The sequence below is a fragment of the Entelurus aequoreus genome, linkage group LG01 (assembly GCF_033978785.1).
Source record: "Entelurus aequoreus isolate RoL-2023_Sb linkage group LG01, RoL_Eaeq_v1.1, whole genome shotgun sequence".
NCBI classification, from domain to species: domain Eukaryota; kingdom Metazoa; phylum Chordata; class Actinopteri; order Syngnathiformes; family Syngnathidae; genus Entelurus; species Entelurus aequoreus.
In genome coordinates this window covers 67,714,756-67,727,300 of record NC_084731.1, presented here as the reverse complement: position 1 = coordinate 67,727,300, position 12,545 = coordinate 67,714,756, and the positions used below count along the sequence as shown (strand labels likewise).

The 12,545-nt window shown below is 41.0% G+C and overlaps 1 protein-coding gene across 1 annotated transcript; it reads right to left on the bottom strand.

Annotated features, from left to right (window-relative positions):
- Positions 1–7,798: 7,798 nt before the first annotated feature.
- On the bottom strand, positions 7,799–9,236 carry LOC133637413 (ras association domain-containing protein 8-like). The gene is made up of 2 exons (XM_062030488.1): positions 9,129–9,236; positions 7,799–9,065 (listed from the first exon to the last, which is right to left on the bottom strand). Exons 1-2 carry the CDS (start codon positions 9,229–9,231, stop codon positions 7,990–7,992), a joined length of 1,179 nt encoding a protein of 392 aa, XP_061886472.1. The 5' UTR covers positions 9,232–9,236; the 3' UTR covers positions 7,799–7,989.
- Positions 9,237–12,545: the final 3,309 nt, after the last annotated feature.

Below are 12,545 nucleotides of genomic sequence, written 5' to 3'. Positions count from 1 at the left end.
AATAAGAAAATTTAAGTAATTAGAAAGGAGATTAAAGACGACGCATCCCAGCTACAACTGGGTTATATTAAGAGATACGACTATATACGACAGATACTCCATCCATCCATTTTCTACCGCTTATTCCCTTCGGTGTCGCGGGGGGCGCTGGAGCCTATCTCAGCTACAATCGGGCGGAAGGCGGGGTACACCCTGGACAAGTCGCCACCTCATCGCAGGGCCAACACAGATAGACAGACAACATTCACACTCACATTCACACACCCAAAATAGTCTCTCTTTTTGATGAAATAACGGGGGAATTATTACGGCGTGTAAATGGGATAAAACAAACATGTTTACTTGACTCACTTCCTGGGAAACTTATCAAGGAACTGTTTGTATTATTAGGTCCATCAGTGCTAAATATTATAAACTTATCACTTTCCTCTGGCACTGTTCCCCTAGCATTCAAAAAAGCGGTTATTCATCCTCTGCTCAAAAGACCTAACCTCGATCCTGACCTCATGGTAAACTACCGGCCGGTGTCCCACCTTCCGTTTATTTCGAAAATCCTCAAAGATTGTTGCACAGCAGCTAAATAAACACTTAGTGTCTAACAATCTCTGTGAACCTTTTCAATCCGGTTTCAGGGCAAATCACTCTACGGAGACAGCCCTCGCAAAAATGACTAATGATCTACTGCTAACGATGGATTCTGATGCGTCATCTATGTTGCTGCTTCTTGATCTTAGCGCTGCCTTGGATACCGTCGATCATAATATTTTATTGGAGCGTATCAAAACACGTATTGGTATGTCAGACTTAGCCTTGTCTTGGTTTAACTCTTATCTTACTGACAGGATGCAGTGCGTCTCCCATAACAATGTGACCTCGGACTATGTTAAGGTAATGTGTGGAGTTCCCCAGGGTTCGGTTCTTGGCCCTGCACTCTGTAGTATTTACATGCTGCCGCTAGGTGACATCATACGCAAATACGGTGTTAGCTTTCACTGTTATGCTGATGACACCCAACTTTACATGTTCCTAAAGCTGACCAACACGTCGGATTGTAGTCAGCTGGAGTCAGCGTGTCTTAATGAAATTAAACAATGGATGTCCTCTAACTTTTTGCAACTCAACACCAAGAAAACGGAAATGCTGATTATCGGTCCTGCTAGACACGACATTTATTTAATAATACCACCTTAACATTTGACAACCAAACAATTACACAAGCAGACTCCGTAAAGAATCTGGGTATTATCTTCAACCCAACTCTCTCGTTTGAGTCACATTTAAGAGTGTCACTAAAACAGCCTTCTTTCATCTCCGTAGTATCGCTAAAATTCGTTCCATTTTGTCCACTAGCGATGCTGAGATCATTATTCATGCGTTCGTTACATCTCATCTCGATTACTGTAACGTATTATTTTCGGGTCTCCCTATGTCTAGCATTAAAAGATTACTGTTGGTACAAAATGCGGCTGCTAGACTTTTGACAAGAACAAGAAAGTTTGATCATATTACGCCTGTACTGGCTCACCTGCACTGGCTTCCTGTGCACTTTAGATGTGACTTTAAGGTTTTACTACTTACGTATAAAATACTACATGGTCTAGCTCCAGCCTATCTTGCCGATTGTATTGTACCATATGTTCCGGCAAGAAATCTGCGTTCAAAGAACTCCGGCTTATTAGTGATTCCCAGAGCCCAAAAAAAGTCAGCGGGCTATAGAGCGTTTTCTATTCGGGCTCCAGTACTCTGGAATGCCCTCCCGGTAACATCAGTGTGTGTGTGTGAATGGGTGAATGTGGAAAATAGTGTCAAAGCGCTTTGAGTTCCTTAAAAAGGTAGAAAAGCGCCATACAAGTACGACCCATTTACCATTTAACAGTTAGAGATGCTACCTCAGTAGAAGCATTTAAGTCCCATCTTAAAACTAATTTGTATACTTTAGCCTTTAAATAGACCCCCTTTTTAGACTAGTTGATCTGCCGTTTCTTTTCTTTTCTCCTCTGCCCCCCCCTCTCTTGTGGAGGAGAGGGGGACACACAGGTCCGGTGGCCATGGATGAAGTGCGGCTGTCCAGAGTCGGGACCCGGGGTGGACCGCTCGCCTGTGCATCGGTTGGGGACATCTCTGCGCTGCTGACCCGTCTCCGCTCGGGATGGTTTCCTGCTGGCCCCACTATGGACTGGACTCTCACTATTATGTTAGATCAGGGGTCGGCAACCCGCGGCTCTAGAGCCCCATGCGGCTCTTTAGCGCCGCCCTAGTGGCTCTCTGGAGCTTTTTCAAAAATGGAAAAAGATGAGGGGAAAAAAATATATTTTTTGTTTTAATATGGTTTCTGTAGGAGGACAAACATGACACAAACCTCCCTAATTGTTATAAAGCACACTGTTTATATTAAACATGCTTCACTGATTCTAATATTTGGCGAGCGCCGTTTTGTCCTACTAATTTTGGCGGTCCTTGAACTCACCGCAGTTTGTTTACATAACTTTCTCCGACTTTGTAGGACGTGTTTTATGCCACTTCTTTTTCTGTCTCATTTTGTCCGCCAAACTTTTAATGTTGTGCATGAATGCACCAAGGTGAGTTTTGTTGATGTTATTGACTTAATGTGTGGAGTGCTAATCAGACATATTTGGTCACTGCAAGCTAATCGATGCTAACATGCTATTTAGGCTAGCTATATGTACATATTGCATCATTATGCCTCATTTGTAGGTATATTTGAGCTCATTTAGTTTCCTTTAAGTCCTCTTAATTCAATTTATATCTCATGACACACTATCTGTATGTAATATGGCTTTTAATTTTTTGCGGCTCCAGACAGATTTGTTTTTGAATTTTTGGTCGAATATGGCTCTTTCAACATTTTGGGTTGCCGACCCCTGTGTTAGATCCACTATGGACTGGACTTTCACAATACTATGTCAGACCCACTCGACATCCATTGCTTTTGGTCTCCCCTAGAGTGGGGGGTGAGGGGGTTACCCACATATGCGGTCCTCTCCAAGGTTTCTCATAGTCATTCACATCGACGTCCCACTGGGGTGAGTTTTCCTTGCCCTTATGTGGGCTTTGTACCGAGGATGTCGTCGTGGCTTGTGCAGCCCTTTGAGACACTTGTGATTTAGGGCTATATAAATAAACATTGATTGATTGATTTGTCTGTGATTAATCGTGATTAATTTTCAGTTATCTGAACAAATGCGATTACATATTTTAATCGTTCAACAGCTAAATAAGAACGAGCCAGCCTTTTGAACGACTCTTCGAACGTACTGTATTTTTCGGACTATCAGTTTTTTTTCATAGTTTGGCCGGGGGTGCGACTTATACTCAGGAGCAACTTATGTGTGAAATTATTAACACATTACCGTAAAAGATCAAATATTATTTAGCTCATTCACGTAAGAGACTAGACTTATAAGATTTCATGGGATTTAGCGATTAGGAGTGACATTGTTTGGTAAACGTATAGCATGTTCTATATGTTATAGTTATTTGAATGACTCTTACCATAATATGTTACGTTAGCATACCAGACACGTTCTCAGTTGGTTATTTATGAGTCTTATAACGTACACTTATTCAGCCTGTTGTTCACTATTCTTTATTTATTTTAAATTGCCTTTCAAATGTCTATTCTTGGTGTTGGGTTTTATCAAATACATTTCCCCCAAAAATGCGACTTATACTCCAGTGCGACTTATGTTTTTTTCTTGCTTTATTATGCATTTTTGGCCGATTTAGCACTTTTGAGGCCGATGTTGAATCTACTGGTGATTTTATAATGTACTGCTTAAAACTAGGGCAGTTTGTCCATAGTTAACTCACAATGAATCGCATATATATTTTTTCATCATTCGTTGGTGTACTCTCGACAGATACAGTTCAAGTTTTTAATACCATGACTGGACATTTAATTTTGTTTTAATTACATTTTTTTTAAACCTTATGCTTTTTTAAACAGCTCAACACAATAAAGACATAACACACTTAAAATGACAATTAGAAATAAAATGACCTGCATTGCGTGTGTCTTGCCCGATTTTTTTGGAATATTGAATTTGTACTCCTGCTGTAGGAGCACTTGCATTCAGAGGAAGAGCTACACTTCTATGTTTAGATAGCAGTTTCATGTGTCAACACTAAATGTAGATTATGATCTTAAAGGCCTACTGAAATTATTTTTTTTTTATTTAAACGGGGATAGCAGATCCATTCTATGTGTCATACTTGATCATTTCGCGATATTGCCATATTTTTGCTGAAAGGATTTAGTACAGAACATCGACGATAAAGTTTTGGTCGCTGATAAAAAAGCCTTGCCTGTACCGGAAGTAGCGTGACGTCACAGGTTCAAGGGCTCCTCACATTTCCCCATTTACAATGCAGCGAGAGCGATTCGGACAGAGAAAGCGACGATTACCCCATTAATTTGAGCGAGGATGAAAGATTTGTGGATGAGGAACGTGAGAGTGAAGGACTAGAGTGCAGTGCAGGACGTATCTTTTTTCGCTCTGACCGTAACTTAGATACAAGGGTTCATTGGATTCCACGCTTTCTCCTTTTTCTATTGTGGATCACGGATTTGTATTTTAAACCACCTCGGACGCTATATCCTCATGAGAATGAGAGTCGAGAACGCGAAATGGACATTCACAGTGACTTTTATCGCTACGACAATACATCGGCGAAGCTCTTTAGCTACGGAGCTAACGTGATAATATTGGGCTTAAATGCAGATAGAAACAAAAGAAATAAACCCCTGACTGGAAGGATAGACAGAAAATCAACAATACTATTAAACCATGGACATGTAACTACACGGTTAATGCTTTCCAGCCTGGCGAAGCTTAACAATGCTGTTGCTAACGACGCCATTGAAGCTAACTTAGCTACGGGACCTCACGGAGCTAACGTGATAGCATCGGGCTTAAATGCAGATAGAAACAAAAGAAATAAACCCCTGACTGGAAGGATAAACAGAAAATCAACAATATTATTAAACCATGGACATGTAACTACACGGTTAATGCTTTCCAGCCTGGCGAAGCTTAACAATGCTGTTGCTAACGACACCATTGAAGCTGACTTAGCTACGGGACCTCGTCAGAGCTATGATAAAAACATTAGCGCTCCACCTACGCCAGCCCTCATCTGCTCATCAACGCCCGTGCTCACCTGCGTTCCAGCGATCGACGGCGCGACGAAGGACTTCACCCGATCATAGATGCGGTCGGCGGCTAGCATCGGATAGCGCGTCTGCTATCCATCTCAAAGTCCTCCTGGTTGTGTTGCTGTAGTCCGCCGCTAATACACCGATCCCACCTACAGCTTTCTTCTTTGCAGTCTTCATTGTTCATTAAACAAGTTGCAAAAGATTCACCAACACAGATGTCCAGAATACTGTGGAATTTTGCGATGAAATCAGAGCTTTTTGTATTTAATCCAATGGGGTCCGAATACTTCCGTTTCAACCATTGACGTGACGCGCATACGTCATCATACATAGACGTTTTCAACCGGAAGTTACGCGGGAAATTTAAAATTGCACTTTATAAGTTAACCCGGCCGTATTGGCATGTGTTGCAATGTTAAGAGTTCATCATTGATATATAAACTATCAGACTGCGTGGTCGGTAGTGGGTTTCAGTAGGCCTTTAAAAGATGTTTGGTTATGTAATCTGTGATATTTCTACCCGAACATCTAATAGTCTGTTTATGTTGTATGGTATTCATATCTCTGCATGACAATGTTTTTAACCTTCTCTATTAATAAACATAAGGTCTGCTAAACATTCTGTAACTGAGGACTATCAACCAGAACAAAGAATATACACCTCAATTCAAAATGTCGCCCTCCGTAGTCCTCAACTGACATTGTAAACAATAGTTATAATGCTCTACTATTTTAATGATAACCAATATAAGTACAGAAATACCACCAAAGCATGCATTATACTGTTTCATAAACCTACTAATACACAACAATTCAGTATATTGATACACAACCATATATAATTACAACCTCACATAACAATAGACATTAAAAATATATATATATTCATTATAGTTTATTTAAAAGACACCTGTATTATATGATATAGTAAAATTTGTACTTTTACCTATGTATATGACATTAAATAAACAGGTTCACAGCTAAAAGCACAAACACCAATTATGTCATTGTCCATCCATCCGTTTTCTACCGCTTGACCCTTTCAGGGTCGCGGGGGGTCGCTGGAACCTATCTCAGCTGCATTCCCGGAAGGCGGAGTACACCCTGGAAAAGTCGCCACCTCATCGCAGAGCCAACACAGAGACAGACAACACCCACACTCACATTCACACACTAGGGCCAATTTAGTGTTGCCAATCAACCTATCCCCAGGTGCATGTTTTTGGAGGTGGGAGGAAGCATTGTATTTTTTTAAATGTCATTCTGTCAAATTTGGTGAGGCAAGGATTTACTTTATTTTGTTTACCTTCAAAGAGTGACTGCTTTTACTTTTTTGTTTACCTTCAAAGAATGACTGTTTTTACTTTTATTTTGTACATCTTCAAACGGTGACTGCTTTTACTTTAATTTGTGTATCTTCAAAGGGCGACTGTTTTTATTATTTTGTGTATCTTCAAAGAGTGACTGCTTTTACTTTTGTGTGTATCTTCAAAGAGTTACTGCTTTTACTTTTATTTTGTGTATCTTTAAAGAGTTACTGCTTTTACTTTTATTTTGTGAAGATAAAGTGACTACTTTTATCTTCAAAGGTTGACTGCTTTTACTTTAATTTGTGTCTTCAAAGGGTGACTTTTTACTTTTATCTTCAAAGTGTGTGTAATTTTAGTTTTGTAGTTTTATTTTGCCCCCTCACAGTTTGAGTACTTTTAGTTTTTTGTTTTACTTTGTTTACCCTTTTAATTTTCATTTTGTCTCTCTTCAAAGGGTGAGTACTTTTTTGTCTACCTTCAATTTGAAAACTTACGTTTTGTTTATATTTTGTCTATATTTAAATGGTGAGTGCAAGGGAGTACTTTTGATTTATTTTTACTTAGTTTTATTTTGTCTACCGTCAATTTGAAAACTTTTATATTTTGTATATATTTAAAAGGGTGAGTGCTTTCACTTTGTTTTATTTTGTTTACCTTCCAGAGGGTAAGTGCTTTTATTTTTTGTTTAATTTTGTTTACCTTCAAAGGGTTAACATTTATGTAGTTTACTTTCCTAAGGTGAGTGCTTTTAATTTAACAAACACGTGACTGCTTTTATTTTGTCTATCTTCAAGAAGTTTTGTTTAACAAAATTAAATGAAAAGAAAACCCTTGAAAGACTGACAAAATAAAAAAAGTAAAAGCACAAGTTTTATTTGATCAATATCTACAAAGGGTGAGAATTTTATCATTTTAGTTTTATTTTGCCACATTTTATAAGGGTGAGTGCTTTTAATTTTAGTTTAACCTACTTTCCAAATTTTATGAGTGCTTTTAATTTTAGTTTCAACTTGTATTTGCCAAATTTTATGAGTGCTTTTGATTTTAGTTTTAACTGCTGTCTATTTTCAAAAAGTGAGTTTTTAATTCATTTTGTTAATTTTCGAACGTGGATGCAACAAAAAAAAAACTCAAAAAATGTGTACCAAGTTTCAGAAAATGCATTGAGAAGTTTGAAGTTGACCCACAGGGGTGTGTGGAGGTTCCATGACAGATCCACCATGTGTCAGAAACAGGGGAGGTTCCATGACAGATCCACCATGTGTCAGAAACAGAGTGGAGGTTCCATGACAGATCCACCAGGTGTCAGAAACAACAGTGGAGGTTCCATGACATATCCACCAGGTGTCAGAAACAGAGTAGTGGTTCCATGACAGAGCCACCATGAGTCAGAAACAGTGGAGATTCCGTGACATATCCACTATGTGTCAGAAACGGAGTGGAGGTTCCATGACAGACCCACCAGGTGTCAGAAACAGAGTGGACAAGGAGAAGACTTGATCAGACTTTGGTGCTGGCCAAGTAGATGGTGAGTTCTGAGCGGTGGATCTTCTTCATGCTGCTTTTGGACCTCTGGCTTGCAGACCAGCGCGTCCACCATTCTCTGAGCTCTGCCGGGCCAGTGGGCCGCCGCTCCTTGATCGGAGGAGGAGGGTAGTAGAGGTTTCCTGAGGGCCTGCCAACATTTCCATCCAGACCACAGTGGTCCTGGGATGTTGTCGGGTCGTGGTCTGCACAGTCTTGGCTCTCGGAGTCCGCACCTTCCAGTCTGGCCTTGCAGTCTGCGACCTTGGACCTGGTGTCGAGGAACAAGCGCTGCAGTTCCCTCTCGAAGCCTTCCTCCGCCTTCAGTTCATTCTCCCAGAACTTAACCTGCTCTTCTTGGTCTTCACTTATCTTCTGCTGCTCTTGTCGGGCCCGCGCTCGCTCCTCCAACTCCCAGATCTCCCGGTCCACACCCGCCGTGTGGCTCTGGAGGTCTTGGATGCGAGCGAGCTGGCGTACGACTGTCCCTCGGAGGCGGTTCTTCTCATCCTGCTGGGAACTTTCAGTCTCTTTGCTCTTCTGCTGAATGCCCATGCAACAAGACGTTTGGTGGTCCAAGTCGGACGTGTTCCTGTGGCCTCCCCCTTGGCGTTTCTCGGAGGAAAGAGTGACGCTCAGGAAAGACCGGTTGTTCTTGTCACCGGCGGTGCTATAAACCCGTGTCTTCCCCAGACTCTCCAACCAGCCCCGAGCCTCCTCCATTAGCGTCAAAGACTTTCTCTTGGGCCTCTTCAGGTCCTCGTGTTGGCGCTCGGCATCTCGCCTCAGCGGTAGACTCTGCCGGTGCAGACTCAGCGACCCACTGCGCCGCCACGCTTTGGCACCGGCCTCCTTCCGCCGCAGCTGGTGGCGGCCCACTTTGGCGCGGCTCATTTGGTCGCAGAGCCAAGGTCCGCTATGGAGCAGCGTGAGCCGGACCTCCTTGGCGTGTTCCCCGTACTTCCTCAGTGTCTCCAGGGGGCGTTCGGTGGGCGCCATGCACCTCTCGAAGTCTTTGTAGGACTCCCGTAGCATGTAACGTCCCGGTTGGCCTGAGGAGAAACCAACCTTTCAATTAGGAGCCAGGACTTGGCCCCCCCAGCAGAGCCACTCACCCAATGCCTGAGCCAACACAGTGACCACGTCCTGGCTTGTGGTCTCCTCCGTAACGCCGCAAACCAAACGCGGGAGGCCGTCCACAGACACTTTGAGTTCCATCGCAGACAATCTGACGATAAAAACATGTAAAGTGGATCTTAATCTTGTTTTCCTGAACCAATGATGCAAATTACAGTGAATTAATAATGGGACACGTCTGTGACTGCAGTCTTGTGTACGTGGCCATTTTTTGCATGCAACTGGAGGTAGAAGCGATCGCTTTAATTGTATTTGAAAGTGCAAATGCCGCAGAAATTGCGTGTGTATGCTAAAAAGCAGAACTGAAATGCTAACCAGTTAAGGAAAATATTAAATTATTGGGTGTATACCCGCTAAACAGTTGGAATGCATGAAATAACGAAATATTTGACTCTTGAGGTGCGTTGCAAAATTAGCTCGAAAGTTAGAATGCTAACGGTCACATGCAAACATTGTACTTATTTATTTATTTACAGACAAACATAGTTTTGTATTTCATTGTTTCTTTTGTTAATATCAGAGTCCGTTCTGCAAAAAGGTCATCCCCAGAAGCACACAGCTTTTGGACAGGTACCCACAGTTAAAATATACATCATCATAAAATATACAATATACAATACAACACATTTCAAAATCTACCCACCAAATACCCATTTACAATTTTATTTATAAATAAAAAAGGAATCTTTATATCCACCAAATCAGTCTCAATATCCCATTATTAAAATGTGATTAAAAGATAGATAGATATATAGTACTTTATTGATTCCTTCAGGAGAGTTCCCTCAGGAAAATTAAAAAGGTTGCATCTTGAAGATGTGCAATAATCTCATCATACATTCATAGGTCAAGACCAAAATTATGTGACTAATGTGAATTCCTCAACCATAAGGGGTGTGCTAAATGTACTAAGCATAACATCGCAATACATTTACTTTTAAAACGCTTTTTAAAAATGTTTAAAGAATGTGATTCTTTTATAGAGCTATCGATCTCATTCCAGATCATCGGGCCTCTACAGGCTATACTAAAGCTTGTACACTTTAGATGAGGATTTTTCCCTCTTAATAAAGGTTTACTTCTAGTGTTACATCTATGAGAAGTAGTGGTCACTGGAATGAGCTGGCATGGTCTAGAATTTAATCCATATACTACGTTATACATATTACAAGCACTGTGGAATCTGTTGCACGCCGTAAGCTTCAGAAGATTGTACCCATAAGATTTGGGGGAGCATTTAAGTTTGCCCATGATATAACACGTATGACTTTCTTCTGAAGAATCTCAAGTTTTTTAAACTAACGGGAATACGTGTTACACCATACGACATTGCAATAGTTTATGTGGTTCGAATAGAGTCCGATACAGAATTAGGAGAGCGTTAAGGGGAAGAAAGTGCCTCAATTTTGAGAGTAGACAGACATATTTAGATAATTTATTCATTAAATATTCAATGTGGCTTTTAACATTTATAAATACATCTATATATACACCAACAGTTAGCATGTGTCAAGTAACAAAATGTGTAACTCTTGGCTGTAAACTGCACAATAACTTGAAAAGCTAGCATGCTAACAGTTAACGTGCATGAAATAACGAAATATTTGACTCTTGAGGTGCCGAATTGCAAAATGAGTTTAAAAGTTAGCACACTAAGGGTCACATGCAAACAGTGAGCATGTGTTGAGTAACAAAATATACAAACCCCGTTTCCATATGAGTTGGGAAATTGTGTTAGATGTAAATATAAATGGAATACAATGATTTGCAAATCATTTTCAACCCATGTTCAGTTGAATATGCTACAAAGACAACATATTTGATGTTCAAACTGATAAACTTTTTTTTTGTTGCAAATAATCATTAACTTTAGAATTTGATGCCCGCAACACATGACAAAGAAGTTGGGAAAGGTGGCAATAAATACTGATAAAAGTTGAGGAATGTTCATCAAACACTTATTTGGAACATCCCACAGGTGAACAGGCAAATTGGAAACAGGTGGGTGCCATGATTGGGTATAAAAGTAGATTCCATGAAATGCTCAGTCATTCACAAACAAGGATGGGGCGAGGGTAACCACTTTGTCAATAAATGCGTGAGCAAATTGTTGAACAGTTTAAGAAAAACCTTTCTCAACCAGCTATTGCAAGGAATTTAGGGATTTCACCATGCACGGTCCGTAATATCATCAAATGGTTCAGAGAATCTGGAGAAATCACTGCACGTAAGCAGCTAAGCCCGTGACCTTCGATCCCTCAGGCTGTACTGCATCAGTGTGTAAAGGATATCACCACGTGGGCTCAGGAACACTTCAGAAACCCACTGTCAGTAACTACAGTTGGTCGCTACATCTGTAAGTGCAAGTTAAAACTCTCCTATGCAAGGCAAAAACTGTTTATCAACAACACCCAGAAACGCTGTCGGCTTCGCTGAGCCTGAGCTCATCTAAGATGGACTGATACAAAGTGGAAAAGTGTTCTGTGGTCTGACGAGTCCACATTTCAAATTGTTTTTGGAAACTGTGGACGTCGTGTCCTCCGGACCAAAGAGGAAAAGAACCATCCGGATTGTTATAGGCGCAAAGTTGAAAAGTCAGCATCTGTGATGGTATGGGGGTGTATTAGTGTCCAAGACATGGGTAACTTACACATCTGTGAAGGCGCCATTAAAGGCCTACTGAAACCCACTACTACCGACCACGCAGTCTGATAGTTTATATATCAATGATGAAATCTTAACATTGAAACACATGCCAATACGGCCGGGTTAACTTATAAAGTGCAATTTTAAAATTCCCGCCACACTTCCGGTTGAAAAACTCCTTTGGATATGATTTATGCGCGTGATGTCATAAAATGCACGGAAGTGTTTGGGCCCTATTGGACACAATACACAAAGCTCTGTTTTCTTCGACAAAATTCCACAGTATTCTGGACATCTGTGTTGGTGAATCTTTTGCAATTTGTTTAATGAACAATGGAGGCTGCAAAGAAGAACGTTGTAGGTGGGATCGATCGGTGTCTTAGCGGCTAAGTACAATACTTACAGCAACACAACAAGGACTACTTACCCTGATAGAAGACGCCTAGCTAATGCTTGCCGCCAAACCCACGGATGAAGTCCTTCGTCGCGCCGTTGATCGCTGGAACGCAGGTGAGCACGGCTGTTGATGGGAAGATGAGGGCTGGCTGGCGTAGGTGGAGCGCTAATGTTTTATCATAGTTCTGTGAGTTCCGGTTGCTAAGTTGCTAAATTAGCCTTAGCGTCGTTAGCAACAGCATTGTTAAGCCTTACCAGGCTGAGAATTTTTAACCGTGTAGTTACATGTACATGGTTTAATAGTATTTTTGCTCTTCTGTCTATCCTTCCAGTCAGGGGTTTATTTATTTTGT

Coding starts and splice junctions, on each gene's coding strand:
- LOC133637413 (XM_062030488.1), bottom strand. CDS start 9,231: ATGGAACTCAAAGTGTCTGTGGACGGCCTCCCGCGTTTGGTTTGCGGC. Junction 9,066..9,128: donor TGTGTTGGCTCAGGCATTGG/GTGAGTGGCTCT, acceptor GTTTCTCCTCAG/GCCAACCGGGACGTTACATG.